The sequence below is a fragment of the Toxotes jaculatrix genome, chromosome 16, assembly GCF_017976425.1.
Source record: "Toxotes jaculatrix isolate fToxJac2 chromosome 16, fToxJac2.pri, whole genome shotgun sequence".
In the NCBI taxonomy this organism is placed as follows: domain Eukaryota; kingdom Metazoa; phylum Chordata; class Actinopteri; family Toxotidae; genus Toxotes; species Toxotes jaculatrix.
Window position 1 is genome coordinate 18,668,815 of NC_054409.1, and position 20,740 is coordinate 18,689,554.

At 39.3% G+C, this 20,740-nt stretch overlaps 2 protein-coding genes across 2 annotated transcripts in view; both read right to left on the bottom strand.

Moving 5' to 3' along the window:
• Positions 1 to 186: 186 nt before the first annotated feature.
• On the bottom strand, positions 187 to 9,423 carry LOC121195541 (alanine--glyoxylate aminotransferase 2, mitochondrial-like). Its single transcript, XM_041059074.1, has 14 exons — positions 9,327 to 9,423; positions 7,853 to 7,941; positions 7,025 to 7,215; positions 6,813 to 6,936; positions 6,624 to 6,718; positions 6,271 to 6,364; positions 5,117 to 5,210; positions 4,505 to 4,605; positions 4,293 to 4,385; positions 3,954 to 4,086; positions 3,121 to 3,209; positions 2,664 to 2,813; positions 1,337 to 1,435; positions 187 to 471 (listed from the first exon to the last, which is right to left on the bottom strand). Exons 1-14 carry the CDS (start codon positions 9,421 to 9,423, stop codon positions 370 to 372), a joined length of 1,551 nt encoding a protein of 516 aa, XP_040915008.1. The 3' UTR covers positions 187 to 369.
• A 658-nt stretch (positions 9,424 to 10,081) lies between these two features.
• LOC121195542 (alanine--glyoxylate aminotransferase 2, mitochondrial-like) overlaps positions 10,082 to 20,740 on the bottom strand; it is a 33,656-nt gene continuing 22,997 nt past the window's right edge. The window contains exons 4-17 of the mRNA XM_041059075.1: positions 19,987 to 20,111; positions 18,706 to 18,794; positions 18,391 to 18,581; positions 18,179 to 18,302; positions 17,990 to 18,084; positions 17,471 to 17,564; positions 16,842 to 16,935; positions 15,881 to 15,981; positions 15,575 to 15,667; positions 15,141 to 15,273; positions 13,739 to 13,827; positions 13,245 to 13,394; positions 11,619 to 11,717; positions 10,082 to 10,624 (exon numbers count right to left, since the gene is read on the bottom strand). Of these exons, the coding sequence (XP_040915009.1) occupies positions 10,523 to 10,624; positions 11,619 to 11,717; positions 13,245 to 13,394; positions 13,739 to 13,827; positions 15,141 to 15,273; positions 15,575 to 15,667; positions 15,881 to 15,981; positions 16,842 to 16,935; positions 17,471 to 17,564; positions 17,990 to 18,084; positions 18,179 to 18,302; positions 18,391 to 18,581; positions 18,706 to 18,794; positions 19,987 to 20,083 (1,551 nt within the window). The 5' untranslated portion in view covers positions 20,084 to 20,111 and the 3' untranslated portion in view covers positions 10,082 to 10,522. The remainder of the gene's footprint in view (positions 10,625 to 11,618; positions 11,718 to 13,244; positions 13,395 to 13,738; positions 13,828 to 15,140; positions 15,274 to 15,574; positions 15,668 to 15,880; positions 15,982 to 16,841; positions 16,936 to 17,470; positions 17,565 to 17,989; positions 18,085 to 18,178; positions 18,303 to 18,390; positions 18,582 to 18,705; positions 18,795 to 19,986; positions 20,112 to 20,740) is intronic.

The window sequence follows — 20,740 nt, forward strand, 5'->3', positions numbered from 1 at the left end:
AACATGCGTTTCTTTCTGCTGCTGTGCATTAACCTCTTAAAATTGTATCTGCAAGTGCAGACTACTTTTTTTTTTTTTTGCCATTTTTGTGACCATAATATCCACCAGTCTGTAAAATAGATTACAAAATAGTGTATTAAATAATGGATTCTCACTGTAGAAACAAATGAAATGTTTGCTGCATAGGTGTGTTGGTAATCACAACATCCAGATCACAATTAAGTGGTAAAAGTTCCCTTTTACAAAAGGAACCAAAGGTTTTCTACAACAGAGCAAAATGAATAACATTTTCAAGATTATAAAAGAAAACACGTTACACCTTTCCCACGTGAGTGGGTCCAAGGGTCTGGTCCTTGGCAGCCACTGACCTTACTTTCTATCCATGTAGCTGTGAATGGCCTTGTTGAAAACAGCCAGAAAGAAATCTACGTCCTCCTTTGTGATGCACATGGGGGGTTGGATGCGGAAGGTCTGAAGTGGTGAGCAAACAGAAGAGGGCAGATTATGGAGAGCCATAGATAGTGGTTTCTGTGTCACTGGTTTCTGTGTCACATAATTAAAATGTTAATGTTTATAGACTGATCAGTGGTAAAGTAAATCACTGTAAAGCAAAACACAATGATGTTTTGTGAACTAGAATTAGCTGAAAGAACATTACTGTGTCTGATTTATAGTGTGTTGCACAGAAAACTGCTTCAGTTGAAGCTGAAATGATCAGCACAGAACAAGAGGATGCTCTCAAAGGCAAACCTGAGGTTCATAGTTTTGTGAATCTCAATGGTTTATTATGCAGTGGTTTTTATTTTCTTCCTATTTGTCAGCTAATAAGACAAGGTGTGTTGTCGTGACACTGAGATTGTGATTCTGCAGAGAATGGCACTGAATGGACATCTGCCCCGTGTTACATTTCTTTAATATTCCTCATATAAAATCATCACTGTAACAAACACATCAAATACCTGCATTGTTACTTTGCTAAGCCAGCGAAAGCCATCTGCTGCAAAGTGAGTGTGTGACTCTAAAGCTGACCTTGTACATTCAAGACTGACAAGCACAGATGGAGGAGACATTACTAAAGATAAAGTCTACAGCAGCTGGACTACATAATCACAAAATGATGACAAAATTCAACAGGTTGAAAACAAATTGAGAAATTTCAAAGCTTTGACACCTTTTGAAGAGAATATGAGTCTTTGCAGAAGTCTGTGCACCAGAGAGAGGCGAAGAGGATGCCACATTCAAAAACCTATTTTGACATGTCACACAGAGGGGAGGATTTATGGTTTAATGGAGTGTTGTTTCAAAATATAAGCTGCTTCAAGGTGAGTGCTGTTACCTGTCCGTATAATCCTCCTTTCCCTATCAGGACTCCCATGTCCTTTATGTCCTCAAAGATCTCACTCATTGCCTCTGGAGACAGTGGGTCTCTGCTGGCCTGGGAGATGACAGAGAAGAGGTGAAGGAATCATTGAGGCTGGATGTGGTATTGACACCATACTCAAGAGACTAACAATATGAATTGTCCACTGTCCATCTGCCTGTGTCCAAGACACTAACCGCTTATTGATAAATGGTTTGAGAGCCTATGAATTTGGATGTCGACAAGGCACAATTGGCTCCGACTGACATAAGCATAGTCAAGTGTGTTTAAGTGTAAGAAAAAGACTTCTGCCATTAGTCAGCAACATCTACAATTTCCAGGCTAATGATAGCTGACTGGTTTTTAAAAAAAGGCAGAAGAAAACTGTCTTCAAGGGCTAATGATTCCTCGTGTGAAGTGCAGTTTGAAGCACTGAATGGTAATTTTCCACACAGAAAATGGAGTGTTGAAATGCCACACTTCTTCATATTCACTAAGATGTCACAAATAATGACAGATGTTGCATATGACAGACTGATGAGTAGTAAAAACAGACAATTCCTTAACTTTCCCCTTGTTATCTTGTGTTTCACTCCTAGAGAGGCTGGGCAATTTAACAGAAGCATGTTAAGAAACCTGAAAGTTATGTTCAGTGGATTAAAGTAATGATGCTCTTTTGGTGACTATTTTTTTAGTTTTTCCTATCTGTAAATGTAATTGATGGTGTGGGTGTAACTTGACTACTAATTCTCTTTGCTAATGAGAGTTTGGTACAGGTAATTATGACAGTGTTAAAATACTTATTCACAAGCACATCTGGCAGAGAATACTGTGAATTAGAAACACAAAAAACATCAAATTTAACAAGTTAAGTGTTTCCATGTCAAAATAAAGCAAATTATAGAGTTACAAAGACCAGAACACTGCTGCCTAAATTGGTGGTAATACAGGTATAAATGCTGCAAAGTTATGCAACATGTCACAGGGCAAATCTTACAGACCACAAGAAAACTGAATTAACAAAGAGGAAGAGAAAGAATTAGACAATAACCAAAACTGATTCCAAGACATGGCAGGATATTTGTCTAGCAGAACTGCTTCACTCAAAAGACAGTTGGAACAAAATTGAAAATTTCTTTCATCATTTCTATTATTTAGAAAAAAAAAAAAAAAAGGAGACGGTTACCGCTGCTCCGGCTAATGGTTAACTGGGGCACTGCTGAACCATGCCCCCTGGGAGGCACAGCACAGACACATGTTGAACATGTGAGGAAATCTGAGCATTACCACTGCACCACAATACCTTGTCTTTGACCATTTCCACACCGATCTGCAGGCCTTTTCCACGGACATCACCAATAATCTCGTACTTGTCTCTGAGTTTTGCCAGTTCTGTCATCAGATAGGTGCCCACATCAAGACTGTTTTGCTGAGTGCCGTCCTCTTTGATAGTCTGTCAAGTTAAAAAAGTAATCTGTCGGTTGACGTTTGAAGTCCAAATGTCACACAGACATATTAAAACCTGCCAGAGTACTTAAAACCACCTCTGCGGTAGTTCCTGCTACAGTAGGTGTCTCCAGGACCACATTTTGCCCTAATGACAACACACAGACTCACTGTAAATGAATCATAATTCAGTATGTCACTATGGACTTTTCAACCTCAGCTACAGTAATAAAACAAAATTGGATTCTGTTTAAAATCAAACTCTTGTGTGTTGATGAAGAGAGCTGATGTATGAAGAGAAGATGAATTCTTACATCGAGCACTGATGAAGCAACTGCACAAGCCACAGGATTTCCCCCAAAGGTGTTGAAGTGAAAGGCCTTAACAAAGGAAGCTGCAATTTCTGGAAAACACACGAATAAACAAGCTCACACCTCAACTCACTCCTGCCTCAAATTAAAACTTTGGTCAAAAGAATGTTTCTCAAACTTCATGATTCACAAATGATTTGCGGAAATATTCAAGTGTTTTCATGTTGGTTTATGAACCTTTACCAAAAAAAGGCAGTCAGTAGGATTGTAGAAGGACATGTAAAAAGAAAACAGAAGGGTCTTTGAATGAAGTAATTGAATGAAGTACATCCAACAGCTGATTATTAAGAGCTATGGCAGCTAGCTACCTCAGTAAATAACAGAAATACCAACCTGTGGTTACACATCCGCTTACAGAAAATACAGAAATAGATGTACTCCTTTCAAGGCTGCAATGCTGTACAGTAATCAACATATGAATCAATGTTTGCGAACACTTTTTGTAATCTTGTTTTTATCCTGTGTATGTTTTTTTTAAATTTTATTTTTACATCCTGGTCTTGTGCAAAACAATTTCCTTCAGCTGTATTTTCATATTTCACTTGATATCAGGTTTGATGGGAACCTTGCAGTATGAGAAAATGCACCACAGAATGGTGAGTGGCCTGCAGCCAGTAACTGATGAATGCATAGCTATTAAAAATTTAAATGTTTATTTTCAATACATATAGGCAGAATGGACAAATCATTTAATGGTGGACATAATAAAGGAAAAAAAATGCACCAATTTGTCTCTGTGACTGCAATTGATGTTTCAAGGAGACATATTATCTCACCTGGCGTTGTAACAACAGCTCCCATTGGGAACCCATTACCAATGCCCTTCGCCATTGTAACCATATCAGGAATGACATCATGCCCTTGGAAACCCCAGAAGTGGCTTCCTGTTCGCCCAAATCCAGTTTGCACCTGTTAGGCACAAAATAGTTGATTATGTTTCTTTATATGACTGAATTCATATTTTCAATCCAAGCTCTGCCAAGCTACTTGCTAAAAGCATCACACATTTCTATCACATTCTCACAGTCTTTTACATTTACCACTATGTAATAGAGGCCACTACTACCTGGTCGTATTACATGGTGTTTTCTTTATGTGCTTTATTTTTGTCTAACCTCATCAGCAATGCAGATCCCTCCTCTCTCTCTCACAACTTTATAGGCCTCCTTGAGGTAGTTCTTAGGGTACTGCACAGCTCCTCCCATTCCCTGTACAAACCAAGCACATTCACATCCCCATGGTGCCATCTTAAATAACACAAGCAGTCACAGATCACATTGATGACATAAATACAGTCAAGTTTCTATGTCACAGCAGAACATAGCACCTGAATAGGCTCTGCGAAGAAAGCAGCAATTCGACCGGGGACACTAGTAGCAAACGTCTCTTTAAGCTGTCCAATGTATTGTTCATTTGCCATGCAATGACCTGTGGGATCAAAGAAGACGTCTTCTGGTTAAACTAATAACACACAAATTAGCATGTACAAATGTAGTTTTCCCAACATAGTGCCTATCATTCAACAACAACACACAGTTCTAAATGAATGACATAAAATTTTAAGAAAAACAGTTACAGCACAAGATTTTAAATATGTGAGAACAGGTGTTTTTTCTAAAAAAACATAAATCTGTAGGACTCCAAAAATTTCTTTGGAGTCCTACAGACAAACAGTTCTTTGGGTATTTTTTATTTTAAAATAAAGAGTCTTTCAAGCCAATACAGAAGCCTATACAGAAATATAAAACCAGGTAAATACTACAACAGCAACAATGCAGACAATTTCTTATGGAAGTTACGCATATTGCATTCATTTGTTTTATGAATATTGCAGAGGGGACTGTTGTGCTTAGTCCCACGGGCAACATTGGTGTTTTTTCCTGTTAATGAGAAGCAAGAGAGATGACCCGAGCGTGTCGAGCCACAGATGCATGTGTACCATGGGAACAGCTACACTCTCTGGTGGTCTGCACAGGAGAGTCCCTGCAGTGGCTTCCTCCCCACGGGCCTCTGAACACATCAGGACACATGGTCTGTTCATTGGGCAGAAGAGTAAGTAGCTGGGTCATTCATAATCAACACAGCACGAAGAAATCATCATTACCTGTCACCAATCCACACCAAATAAAGAAATGTTGGAAAGCTGCTTGATATCAAAATGTGAAAATTGATTTACTCAATTACTGCACAGATACAGTACTAGCACTGAGCACTTTGGTGGTCTGACTTGTTAACAACCACTGATGCAACACGTCTGGAGAGCGGGAGAGAAAAAGGGCATGTGTTGACTTCCACAAATATGAGCCATTTAATTTGTTGTTTTGGGCTGTGGTGTCTTAACTAACGGAGGCATAAGGAAGCAGCTCCTGGTGTGCCTCCTCATTATGCAGACTTGTCACCCCACTCCAACCCAAGTTCCACCCTTCTACCTCTCAAAAAGAATTTAAGCAAACAGGAAAAACACGATTCTGCAACAATCGGTGCATCCATAGTAGTGTGTGAAAATTCAGTGGAATTCAGTTTTTACTGACCACTGCTAACAGATGTGCTGTGCACATCTGGCACAACTGCTCAGTCCACACTGAAACATGTCACAAGACATGTGTAAAGACATTATGGAAGACTTCAGCACAAAACTATACACGCTGTGGTTTTATTGGCTAAATTACAAATTATCAAATGCATGAATTAACAAGAAAATGACAGTATCATGATACAACAGATGCAGCAAACTCTCCCAAAATAAGAACTGCTCAGTGAAATCATCATCATCCTTTGAGTTTGCTCTGGCACCAGGACTTAGTTTGGTTTGAGTGGATTTATGGCCATAAATGAAATTTGCACTGGCCAAATCAAGGATTGGATGGTACCTCTCACCACCAGCCTTACTGAGGTAAGTTACTGTTGCATGGGTCCAGTCCTGCGGCTACAGGAGAGCTAAACCTCCAAGCCAAAAACAAAAAGGTACTCATAAAGGACAAACAGGTGGAAGGAGGCCATGTTTTCAAATTTCCTCTAGTAATTTAACACACATCAGCTAGATTGTATGATTTTCTTATAGTGTAACACTGCAGTGCATGCATGTATACATACATTTGAGCAGCCTGAACCAGTGGCAAGGGGATATTTATATGATGAGTTGGAGGTAAGACCCATGGTCTGTGGGCTGCCACCGTGGTATGATCCTCTGGAAAAAGAGAGAGCAGAAGAATATAAAATGCTCACAGTGACATTCCTGAAGGTTTTTTGATGAACTGTCAAAGTCTACCAGGTTGAGTGTAAACAGTGCGTGTGAATTTTAGTTTTTAGCCTTGTAAAAAAAAAAAAAAAAAGTAATTATTGGAGTCTTATGTAATGTCAAGCTGTACTGTTAAAACTTACATTTTCTTGATTTGGTTTTTTTTTTTTTAACATAATTACAAAGTGCATAAGGCAGTCTCTTTAACCTAAAAGTGATGATATCAAAGTTGCCTGTGTGGAGTCGAGCCATCAACATGGCCAGGTCATTGGCCTCTGAGCCGCTGTTGGTCAGATATATCACCTGGAAAACAGAGCAGCAAACATTTACCTTTTACATTACATATTGATCCCGGCTCCTGCCCTCTGAGGATCAAAATAAAAATCCACCACAATACCTTGAGAGGATCTGGTAAGTAGGAAGCTAGTTTCTCACAGTACTCATGGAGAGGCGGGTAGACGTAGATGTTAGTAGTATGCCACAGTCTCTTCAGCTGCTGCTCTGCAGCTGCTGTTACCTTCCTGCAGACACAGATATTAGAAATCAGACACAGATAACACCAATTAGCAATCATTTAGCACATACTGTATATAATAAAATAGACCTTACGGGTGGCAGTGGCCCACACTGACAGTAGCAACACCGGCAAACAGATCCAGATATCGCTTCCCATCCACATCCCACAGCCACTGCATGTGTCCCTGGTGGATGAATACTGGTCTCTTAAAGTAGGTAATCTTCATGGTCATGGGGTTGCAGTTCTGCCTGCGGATCTCCATCATCCTCTCTTTTGACATTCCCTGAATAGACATACAGTAAATACAGTTATAATACAGGAGGATCATAGCCTTTTTTGTACTCAAGATGGAGCTTCTCAATGAGAGTTGGACTGTGTGTGTTCTTGGTTCTGAGAGAAAGTTAGTATTTAAAACAGCAACACTATTTTTTTTTTTTTTAATAAAAACTGTGTTTCAGAGGAACAGATTGAAATCCACATCCACAGCCACTGCATGTATCCCTGGTAGAAGAACGCTCCATTGCTTTAATCAGCATGCAGTCTTTTCTTCTCATTCAGTATTTGTCCAGTGCTACTTTTTTAAAGCCACCATATTCATTTTACCACCATTTGCAGTAGGCAGTAATTTTGTGTCTCCCCCACATGCCCCATCTATGGTTTAAATGTGTGTTTGTGTTGCCAGAATACAACACAAATATTACAAATATTGTTCTGCCACTGGTGGTCAAAAGCTCCACAGGACACCTTTAATTACTATCCACATGTTACAATTTGTTTACAGTACTATTGCTGATCTTTTTTTTTTCCCTCCAAGTAAAATTTAGTTTAGCAATGTTACATGCAGCAGAGTAGTGCAAAACCTTTGTAGGACAAAATAGCACTTTTGATTTTCTACTAAGGCATCACAGAATCCCCCTTACCTTGTACGCCACTGGCTTGAAATTGCATGGTGGCATCTCTGGGAGGTCTGTGGGACGGTATTTGATAGATGATTTCTGACATACTGCACCTGTGGAATTGATTGGAGTTGGTTATTTAAAGAACTCTGGTACCTTAACATTTTTCTAATGTATGCTCCATTTTCAACTTGATAATTAGTCTCAGTTGCCATTGGATTTCTGAAAAAATGAGATGTGGTAGTGAGTCAGTAATCTGGAAGCAGGGTACTTATTGTCACGGCTGAGCAAAGACAGAACCCAAATGCACGACTCCAGGGAGCAGAATCAAAAATGAAGTCTTTACTAAACAAAGTAGCAAATAATAGTCACCCCAAAGGGGGAAAAAAACACAAGGAAACTAAATACCAAAAGAAGAACATAAAATCACTCAAGCGAGGTAACACAAAATCACTTTTACGAGGATAAACAATAAACTCAAACCAAAAACAGGGCAGCAAGGCAATGATCTAATAATCAAAGTACAAAAAGAACACAAAACCTGACAAGAATGGCGCTGACAAGAATCACACACTGGTTCACTTGACAAAAGACAAGACGAACTGGCACAGAACAAAGGAAGACACAGACAATATACAGACACAGGGTAATGGGAAACAGGTGGAAACAATCAGGGCGGGGAAAACAATCAGACAGGTGGGAAACATGAAGGAACGGCAAGCAACCTGAAACAAGAGGAGATAAAATTTCAAAATAAAAGCGGAAATCACAAGACAACATGGACACAAGACAAAAACATAACTAGACATTTACGGACTATGACACTGATCTACAGAAATATAAACATCTGATGTAAAATGTTTATTATGGTTGTCCCTGCTATTGTTTTCATCACATTGTGAATTACCTGGTCAATATTCAATCCGATTAGAACCTGGTTGATGGTTTAACCACATTAACTTTGTATTGTGCAACACAGGAAAAAAGGCTTCCTGTTTTTCCCAGTCTACCAATGGCTGGAAAATGTCAGTTACAACTGGTCTGACTGGCCAATCGAAAAAAGAATGTCATGCTGTTGTTCCCTGGAGAAACATTTAATTTGACCACGGAAAATGGTAATTATGTACACATCTAAACAACGCATTCATAATCCTCACTGTTCACCCTCTGTTTAACCACCCATGTTTCAAATCACATAATATAACTTAAAGTATTTTACTGCAATGTGTGCAGGATCATACTGTTGTCTGCTGTCTATAAATTTAATGCAGTTGCCTTTGATTTCACCATTGAAACTAAGGCAACTGAGTTCTAAAATTAACTTTGTAGATTATCAGATTCAATTAATCAGGACAAATTGACTGTCACCTGAATTCCTCCACTTCCTCTGACAAACAAAAAGGTTACATAAAATACCACCTATACAGGATGTGTAAGCATCAGCAACAGAGCTTCATCAACAAATAGGTTTTTTTTAATCATCTCCATGGTAACTCACCCCTTCCCACATGAAATCTGGCCAAACCAGGTGAACAGCAGGACTGTCCCATGATACCTGCATAGCGGATTCTTAAACAGGATGTTACTTTGTACATGTTGAGTAGGCACAGAGGGCACACTGTCCGTCTCCCTTCACTGTTTGACACTCAGCAACGGATTTGCTTGAGGCTTTCGCTAAAAAGTCACAATGATGGGTGGACAGTGCGCAGCCAATGGTACCCTCATCCCACCAAACTACAATGATTTCTGTGCAACGTCACATAGATAAATATGTAACTAGTGACACCTGGTCACTACATATTCACTGAGTTTAGAAAGAAGGCCGGATATATTGGATGGTGCCGGTTCATTCCTGTTGGAGGCCACAGAAGAGGCTTGCCTTACTTTTTTTATGTGTGTTAAGTGTGACATCCCACCCTCCATGACCATGACAAACTCCTAATGGCCTGAATTTGCTAAGCTGATTTATTTGTGACAGACATTGTAATGGCATCCTGAAGCAGAAAGACCTGGAGCAAAGAGGAGCAAAAATGAAGAGGCATTTCAACGCAAAAGAGGCTTTAGAAATGGTCAAGCAGCCTTTATCTGCCAGCGAGTTGCAGGACTCATCTGAAGAAGGCACAAGCTTTAAGGGGGAGTCTGACATGAAATTCTCGCTGGAGTCCTCCACTTCTGTGATTGCCTCTGACCCTTCCTCTGAAAGGCTGTAAATCTGGGTCACCACAGATGTCACCACATCATATGCCTGAAGGTGGTAGGTACCGTATATACTGGAAAAACTGACAACGTGTACTGGTCCCCTTTGGACTGGTACACACCTGCCAGGATGAAGTCCCATGTACGTTCGAATCTCTTGGGCATCCATCCTGACACTGAGAGCCTCCCGTGTAGGTTTGTCATTTGCAAAATCAGCTGGATCATGTCAGGTGATGATTTAATAGCAGTTTTTTGCACATGTACATTTTTGCCATAAAGGTATCCAGAGGGTGCAAAATGCATCAATGGAGTATAAATGACATGTAAAAGACACTGGATTTCAAAGATTTAAAAGTACTTGCAAAAATTCATGCCACAAGCTGTAGCACAGCCAAAATGATCACCAAAGGGTTAAACACAGTTGAAAAAGTTCCCTTTTACAATAGCTATGCAAAGGTAATAAGAGCAGCACTTTTCTTCAGAGGGTTAAAATGACTTTCATCTTCTCTCCATGTAGCTGTGGATGGACTTGTTGAAAACTGCCAGGAAGAAATCAGCATCTTCCATTGTGATACACATGGGGGGTTTAATGCGGAAGGTCTGAAGTGGTGAGAAAAACAGAAAACAAGAGGGGAGATTGGAAAAAAAACAGAGATACTGGAAAAACATGTAATGAGGTCAGGTGCCTTATTCTGTCATGTATTGATGCAGAGCATGCACTTCAGTCTGGAACTTATTGTGAAGCAGTAGAAATAGAAATATTCATAAGATTGAAGACTAAAATTAAAGTAAATAGAGAGAGTTTTTTGGAGTGTTTAATTATTTCTGGATTCAGTGCGGTTTTTGGTTTGTTGTGACCTTGTCACTGGAGGCTTTTGTGTGGAAGCTTGGGCTCGTGTTGGTACTGTGAACTAGACTTAATTCCAGGAAGTACTTTAGAAAAAACCATATAGCTGTTAGTATTATTTTGAAAATTGTGCTATAATTGCAGCTGAAAGGCAAGAAAAAAGGCAAGACTGAGGCCATTACAAATCTATAAAGCTGAGAAACCTAATTTCAGAAGAGGAATCCAGAGAAACCATTTTATATACAAAGATTTTCATGTTCTTAAGACTTCTTCTTTTTCCTTTAACAAGATAACGAGTGAATAAGTGTGGCAATGTTTTCTGACTCTGTAGTGGTTGATGTATTTTTCTCCTAGGGATAATAATCACCATGCAGCTAGAGAATGGAATACCTGCAGTATTTCTTTTTCTAAAGCCAGTAAAAGCAGCTTGCTGCTGCCTGCCATTGTAAATATCAGGCTTCATACCAAAATTGTACTATTAGAGTTGTAAATGATGAGCAGAGCCGGAGGCAAAATTACCCAAGACGGTCCTACTTAAAGTCCACAGATGAATCACAAACCAGTGTCTACATTTTCCACACTGAAATGTGTTATCAGAGTGAATCTTTTTTTAAAAGCCATTACCAAAGATCACATGGCTTATTTAACAATGTTTTCAGCAAAACAAGCAGCTTTCTGATGTAGGTGTGTTTTTACCAAATGCTGACCCAGCAGAAAAATCAACTGACAGAAGGTGAGTACTGTTACCTGTCCATATATTCCTCCTTTTCCTATCAGGACCCCCATGTCCTTGATGTCCTCAAAGATCTCATTCATTGCCTCAGGGGACAGCGGGTCTCTGCTGGCCTGGGGATGATAGAGAAAAGGCAAAAAGATGAATGAAGCAGGATGTGTCACATTTGCCATGACAATTAAAGTGACTAACTAGAGTCAGTGAGCCAAAAAATTATGACCACCCACAGATGACGCAAATAACTTTAGCTGCCTCAAAAGAACAGCACATTTCAAGGTCTGGGATATATTAAATACAATGAACAACTGCTTCTCATACAGGAGAAATAGGTGGGATGAATCCACTAGTCTGTGAATTCATCTCGCAACTGACAGGGCTTTAAGGATCCGCTGCTAATGTCTTGGTGGAGTTCATGCCTCATCAGGTCAGAGCTGATCATCAGTGTACATGAAAACCATCCAACAGCCTGTGTCCAAATTTCATTCAAATGTGACTCAATCATCTAAACTCTGATTGCTAACCGTTTTTAGAGACTATACATCGGAATACTGGCAAGGTCAACTTGTGCAAGATTTCCACTGTTATTCAACCACATCTACATTTCTAAGCTAATTACAGTTGGTGGCTGAAAAGCAGGCAGTTCAAACACAACACCAGAAAACGATGTGCTTCAGGGATAATGCATTTATGATCACGGTCAACCAGTTCCTGATTTGAAATGTTAATTCAAAATAGTGAATGGGATTACTGAGTACTGAGATGCAACATTTCTCCAGGCTGAGCTGAACCTCCCCTTAGTTCACTGTGAGGGACACTCAAGGTGGGTGAAGGTGTTTAGAAAAACCATTACTCTAGTTTGATTTTGATTTGGGAGATTGTCTAAAGTGAATTTGATGCTCATTTTGTAGGCTGTAGTTTGTGTGCACTGAACTTCCTTCCAGTCAGTCTCAGTGAGTGTCGACATTTGACTGCTGTTACCTCTTGCCATTGCAATTCCTCTGTGTTTGCTACTTTACATTTTGTGGTGTTTGCTAATGATACCTGCAGCCCATCTAGGAGAGAATACTGTAAGTGTATCCAGGTTAAAATAACACAAATTGTGGCATTAAAAAGACCAGAATCCTGCTACCTAAATTCTCGGCAAAGCAGTCGAAAGCACTGTAAAATCATGCAGTGTAGCAAAGTTTGCCTCACAAACCATGATGACATCTGTTAAACTGCATTAGCAAAGAGGAACATTGGTCAAAATAGCATTCTTCATGAAACTGACACAGCAAGATATTTGCCAAACAGCACTGCAATTGCCTTAAAAACTACACATTTCACCAAATTCACACAGACAACTATGTTATTTTATCAGAAGTTTCTGTTCTGCCTCCTCCCTGACTCACTGACTCTTTTCAAATAAAATCTGTGCCAGTATTAACAGCGCAAAAAAAAAAAGGTAGTCAGAACTTCAGTCTGTACCACATCCAGTACAGCTGTGATTGTTCTGTTCACAACTACAGCTGGTCACTGCTGCTCCGGCTAATGGTTAACTGGGGCACCGCTGAACCATGCCCCCAGGAGGCACAGCACAGACACATGTTGTACATGCATGTGAGGAAAGGTGAGTGTCAGCACTGTTACAAACTCAATACCTTGTCTTTGACCATTTCCACACCGATCTGCAGGCCTTTTCCACGGACATCACCGATGATCTCATACTTGTCTCTGAGTTTTGCCAGTTCTGTCATCAGATAGGTGCCCACATCAAGACTGATCTGCTGCGTGCCGTCCTCTTTGATAGTCTGTTCAGTACAACAGTTGGCCATGTTTTAGTTACAGTTCAGTGTGCTTCAGCAATTATGAAGTTTTACTTTTCAAATGTACTTGCATCAATAATAAGCAGAATACTCCTTTGAGTTTTCTACTTAATATGTTTATCTTTATATTTTCTCTTTTCTTTTTTTATTTATTACACAAGCATCTTAGAGGGAAGTGCCACTGTAATTTCTTGGACATTGTTCACTGACAATAAAGGCTATTCTATTCTATTCTATTCTATTCAATAAATAACTTGGATTTTTGATCAAACTGAGCTCTCTTGTGCTGATGAACAGGACTGATGTGGAAACAGAAGATGAATTCTTACATCAAGCACTGATGAAGCAACTGCACAAGCCACAGGATTTCCTCCAAAGGTGTTGAAGTGAACCCCTTTGGCAAACGAGGCTGCAATTTCTGGAAAACACATGAATAAACAAGCTCACACCTCCACTCAGTAGTGCTTTGAATTAAAACCTCATCCAAAAATATATTTCCTCAGACTACATTCATTAAGTAGCAGAAACGTCACCAAGTAGAATTTCAGAATGACTTCAAAAAGAAAAAAGTGGGGCTCTGAGTAAAGTAATTGTCCATCTAAAGGCTGATTACTAAGACCGAGCTATAGCAACTAGCTACCTCAAGTAACAACCTGTTAACGCACATCCACCGCTAGAAATAGATGTACTTGTTTCAAGTCATGAGGGTATTCTTTATGGTAATCAACACATAAGGTCAGCTCCAACATACAGAACACATGGTAAAGAGCCATAGCAACGAGCAGCAGAGGTGAGGGTGAAGAGAGTTCATCCTGTCAGCACTGTGGTATTTTCTGTAATTCTCACAGGCCTTCAGTATTGTAGTGTAAATGAGATTTGCCCTCTAATGGCCTTTTCACATTCTATAAAAATCTTCCACTTTGACAATACTCTCACACCATAGGTCAGAGGTGTCCAAACTGTTCCAGGGCTGTGTGGCTTTTGTTCCAACCAAGCAGCAGCACACCAGACTTGACTCATTTAATCAGCTGATCTCAGTCTTCAGACAGCTGATTGGTCTAACTGTGTGCTCTTGATTGTTTGGAACAAAAACCTGCAGCCCTTTGTGGAACAGTTTGGACACCTCTGCCATAGGAATTCATGAATGCAACTACTGGTATGCCCTCTCCATCCTCGTCCTTCAGCAGAAAGCCTTGTTCCCCTTAAGTGGTGAGTCATATACGAAGAATCTATAATTTGGTTCACCCACATACATTCAAAACTGATCAATCCCATAATTACTGTGTTAAAATTCATTGTATAAAGTGCATGATGATGAATTACCTAAAACTTATGAGTGACAGACCGAATGTCTTAGTTTTACATGCTGAAAATGTTTTTTAAATGTGGCATATTTTTTAGTCTGCCTAACATCATGATTTGCTTGAAACTGTTAAAATATGGTGTTTTTTTTTAAATAAGAGGCTGCTACAGTTAATCTTTCGTCATCATTCATAAATCCACACAGCTGTGTCTCAGTCTTTCATTGCTTTGAGCTTGTTGAGTGGAATAGGCCCCAACTCTCAACTCACAAAGTAAAGATGGATGATTCATCCTTACCTGGGAAACCAAACACAGGCTGTCTCATCTCTTCCCATGCATCTTGTCAATTTAGACTAATAATACACAAATTCTATAACTGTATTAAATCTTTTACGAATATACAAGCAGATTTTTACAGTATTATCTCACCTGGCGTTGTAACAACAGCTCCCATTGGGAATCCATTACCAATGCCCTTTGCCATTGTAACCATATCAGGAATGACATCATGCCCTTGGAAACCCCAGAAGTGGCTTCCTGTTCGCCCAAATCCAGTTTGCACCTGTTAGGCACAAAATAGTTGATTATGGTTATTTATTACAAAATGGTGTTTACTTCATATGCCTTCCTCCTGAGCATAACATAGCAGCTTTGTCATGGAACTGTGTGCACTTCCAACACCCTCACACCATGGGTATTCATAAATGCAACTGTGAAAACTTGATCAGATACGGGCTACAGATTTTTTGATTATGTCTGTCAATCCGCTAAAAGTATGTAGTATTTTTTATTTTTATTATCCATAACCTTCAGTTTAAATAAAAAAGTCAATTTAAAAATATTTAAAAAAATATGTATCTAACCTCATCAGCAATGCAGATCCCTCCTCTCTCTCTCACAAGTTTATAAGCCTCCTTGAGGTAGTTCTTAGGGTACTGCACAGCTCCTCCGACTCCCTGTACAAACCAAGCACATTCACATCCCTTAGTCCCATTTTAATCAACAGAAGAACTTGGAGAAAACAATAAACACTCTGTTTTGACTTTTCTGAATGTACTCAGTGGGTGTAATTCTGTATTTATTTGCAAATAGTACATCTATGATATATTACTAGCATTCACAATTCTAAGACTACATTTCTTGTAATACTCCACAACAGAATATGGTACCTGAATGGGTTCCCCAAAGAAAGCAGCAATTCGACTTGGAACACTAGTATCAAAAGTCTCTTTGAGCTGTCCAATGTATTGTTCATTTGCCATGCAATGACCTGTGGGACAAACACAGGTAAGTCATTTATATCCAGCATTTGTATAAAAATGGGAAATTCCAAAAATAATCCTTGAATTTACAAGGGGTGAATGATAAGTTTGTGGCCTAAAGTAGAAGGTGTCAGTTTTAGAAAACCTAGCACATTAATTTTTCAACATAGCCCCCTCCTACATTTACACACGTAGTGTAGTGGGAGCATACGGATCTTTTCTTTATAGAAGTCAGCATCATCTGACCAATATCTATATAGTGCTGCATAACAGTTGTTTGTTTTGAGTAAACAGTCATTTAGATATAATATACTGACCATTTCCAGGTAAACTCTGTAGTGGACAAGTACACTATATAGCTAAAATTCCTGAAAGTGGTAAAAGGTTAAAGGTAAAAATGGTAAATGATCAACAAGAGACTTTGAACTTTATTCTAGAGTTATTTTGTCTCATTTTCAGGGTTATACTGACCTGTAATACCCACATGTACTGGGGAATACATTTAGTGTATTGAAACTGCTGTAAAAACAGCAGATAATTTACCTAAAACACGCAGTCCTTAAAGTAGTTGTCAAGGTCTCGAAAATAAAACTGAGCCAATCAAAAGATTCAGTTGAATGTTGTTCTGCATGTAAATTCATATGCAACTAAAAAGGATCCAAATTAAAACATGCACAACCTCCAGCATGAGTCATTTTTTAAATCAATGCACATAAACACAGCATATTAAATGAAAGCACAGTTAATGTTTTGTAGGAATATTGCAAAAGGGATTGCAATGTTTAATCTCACTCACAACCGTGGTGTTTCATCCTGTTTATGACAACAGCATGAGTGTGCTGAGCCATGCATGAATGTGTTCGCATACCTTGGGCACAGCTACACTCTCTGATGGTCTGAACAGGAGAGTCCCTGCAGTGGCCTCCTCCCCAAGGACCTCTGAACACATCAGGACACATGGTCTGTTTATTGGGAAGAAACCTAATCAGTTGGGTCAACCTGACAGCAACAGTCACTCATAATTAACCCAGCACAAAGAAATCATCATGAAATCTATTCACCTGTTTACTTCTATGGAGTCAAAAAAAAAAAAACAACAAGTTAGTTCAATGGATGTAAGCACTGAATAGGCAGAGAATAAATGAAAAAAAATGCTAAATGTAAAAAAAAAACAAAAAAAAACAAGTGATTCACTCCAATGCAATTCAAACTTAGCGAGATATTGCTTGAAACATCTGTTGGGAATGGCAGCTATTTTTCAGACAAATGCTGTCTGAGCATTTAGTGTGTGAGGCTGTTTGTGTGTTCTTTCTGCTTCTCAGTTGAGGTATGCACTACTTAAGAAAATAAAATTTCACATTTTTTAGGCATAACAGAGTTTTCACTCTGCCTTCTGTGAGATGTTTATTTATCATACAAGTAGCTGTCACATTATATGACCCTAACATATATTCAACATTGTTACAACATTGTATCCTTTTTTTAATGTATACATACATTTGTGCAGCCTAAACCATTGGCAATGGGATATTTATATGCTGCATTGGAAGTAAGACCCATGGTCTGTGGGCTGCCACCATGGTATGATCCTCTGGAAGAGACAAGACAAACATCAATAAAAAAAACATTTTAGACATTTAAATTACAGAACACCCTTCTTAACATTCAAGTTTTCAAGACACAATGTGTGACATACAGAATGAATATGTGAGTATAATATAAATGCAGATATTCATATTGTTTTTAAATTCACGACTCGGGGTGGGGATCATCAACCTTGTAATCTGTTGTTTACTCAAACTGTGGGCTTCTGCTGCGTGTGCCTCATAAGACTGTCTATTTTTGTCCTAATACAATCTTAAATTAATGGGGGGAAAGCACAAACTATCACAAGCTCAATAAAAAAAACAATTACCAGGCTGAGAAAAACTGTAAACACTGCCTGTGAATAATCATGAAGAACGCAAGGATGTCAAAGGATGTCTCTCTGCTGACAACTCATAAAAAGATTTACACCTAAAGGTGATGATATCAAAGTTGCCTGTGTGGAGTCGAGCCATCAACATGGCCAGGTCATTGGCCTCTGAGCCGCTGTTGGTCAGATATATCACCTGGAAAACAGAGCAGCAAACATTTACCTTTTACATTACATATTGATCCCGGCTCCTGCCCTCTGAGGATCAAAATAAAAATCCACCACAATACCTTGAGAGGATCTGGTAAGTAGGAAGCTAGTTTCTCACAGTACTCATGGAGAGGTGGATAGGCGTAGATGTTAGTAGTATGCCACAGTCTCTTCAGCTGCTGCTCTGCAGCTGCTGTTACCTTCCTGCAGACACAGATATTAGAAATCAGACACAGATAACACCAATTAGCAGTCATTTAGCACAAACTGTATATAATAAAATAGACCTTACGGGTGGCAGTGGCCCACACTGACAGTAGCTACACCGGCAAACAGATCCAGATATCGCTTCCCATCCACATCCCACAGCCACTGCATGTGTCCCTGGTGGATGAACACTGGTTTTTTATAGTAGGTAACCTTCATGGTCATGGGGTTGCAGTTTTGCCGGCGGATCTCCATCATCCGCTCTTTGGACATACCCTGGACAGCGATAAATACACAGAAAAGGAGTTACAGTGTAGGATGTCTTTTTATTTTTCTTTAGACAGGGCTTCCCAAAGAAATAGCAACACTGTAGTGTATACCTGTTGGATGTTGCTTTTACCTTGTATTCTTCTGGTTTGAAATTGCATGGGGGCATCTCTGGGATGTCTGTGGAAGAATATCTGAAGGCTGATTTCTGACATAATGCACCTGTGAATTAATTACAGTTGAAGTTCAGACAGTGAGGTTGCCTGAGGCTGATTGAAGCTTTACAATGACATTTCTGTGGCATTTGGGAATCATTTGTGGAACAACTGGTAAGTAACATTTTACCCAGAGGTCCTATAACTCTCTCTTTCTACACTAATAGTATCTGCAGACAGACACACATTAGATATATCACTTTTAATCTGATGTTTTTATTTGTTTTCATTACATTCAGAATTTTCTTGCTAGCAGGTAATCACATTAAAACCTGGCTGACTCTCTAACAGCATTAAATTCACCTTAGACCTCACATTGTGCAACACAGGATAAAATGCTGCCTGTTTACTCTTGGTTGTAAAATGTGAGGTCGTGGACCTGTGGTCTGGCTGGTAGCTATTCAGTTTATATTACCAAAGCAAAACTGCATGTTGTATTTCACCCCCTGAAGAGGAGTGGAGATTATGCAAAGGTCTAGGTTGCATGTGCTTAACCATTCTTTCATACTGTGCAGCCTGCATTTAACCTGTTTCAAATGGAGTTGCATAATATGACTAAAAGTACTGCAAACAATATCTTTTTACCGTCTTGAGCTGCAGATTAGTCCAATTAGTAACTCATACTTCGTATGCCACCACATCAGGTACACCTAACTAAAACTAATGCAGTCCAATGAAAAAAAAAATAACCTGAGATAAATGCTTCCTTCATGAACAATGTTCAGTTTGTGCTGAAACTGTGCGATCGTTTCGGGGGATGTAGAAGAGGTGTTCCTTCCATTCAGCCTACCCTCATGGATACAAAGGGGGTGGACAAAATAACAGAAACAACTGGTAGTATAACAAAATACAATTCAACAGCAACACAACTACATACAGTTGAATCAAAACTTCTATAAAACAACTTCTACATAAGACTGAGACAGCATTCGTTTTAGCTTAAGCGTACCTAGTAAACTGTCAACTGAGTGCAATGTTAATTTCCGTGTAATTAAGTTAGGGCCTACAGCTGGGCAATATGAACCTTGATTTACGCTAGCAGGTTTTTGAAAAAATTAAGCTTATAAACAATTTTGCTCTTTCTATATTACCTCACAAACTTCAAAAACACGTTCCCCGTTCGTTTGAGCAGCGCTTAACAGACCGTAACCAGCTAAACTAATTAATTCTAGAGTTGGTTCGTCTCCATGGTAACTCACCACTCGCCAAGTGTAATTTGGCCAAACCGGGGCGACAGCAGGACTGTCCTGTTAAAACTGCACAACGGCCACTGAGACAGGACACAACTTTATACATGTTGTGCAGGTACAGAGGACACACAGCTCTTACTTCGCGACAGACACTTAGTTCGGGCTTTTGTCTCCTGTTAAAAAAAAAAAAAAAAAGGGGGGGGGGGGGTTTAGGGTGGGCTTTCAGAGAGCACACAATGACGTCACAGGAGGCGCGCGCACGTCCACGAGTCGGCTTTTGTAATCCTGCACAATATTTACCCATGTAATGCAATGATTTCCAAAGTCACTGACATTGCCGGTGAATGCACCTGTCTTTCTGTCAGTCGCATAGGTTTTGTTGTTGCCCCTGTTCATCTGTGCACCAATACTCCTCCAATGTCCCCTGGGCGGTTGTTGTCTGTAAGTTTCTCTGATTTTGAAACTGCATAACTGCATAAACCTGAAATGGTTAGTTAAATATAAGCTAAATAAATAAGAGAGAGAGATAAGAAGTACTGCCATAATAAACTATACCTTATCAAGATGGCTAGTGTGGGAATGCAACTACATTTACTTAAGGACTGAACAAAATTAAAACATTAACAAAAGACAACGTTTAACTGATAAGACAGTAAGTTAAAGCACCACTTCATTCGCCAATTCATTCTTAGCTCTTGCCAGTTATTTATTAAAACAGAAACAGCAATAAACAGCTGACTTAACACCTTTCAAGCCATGCATT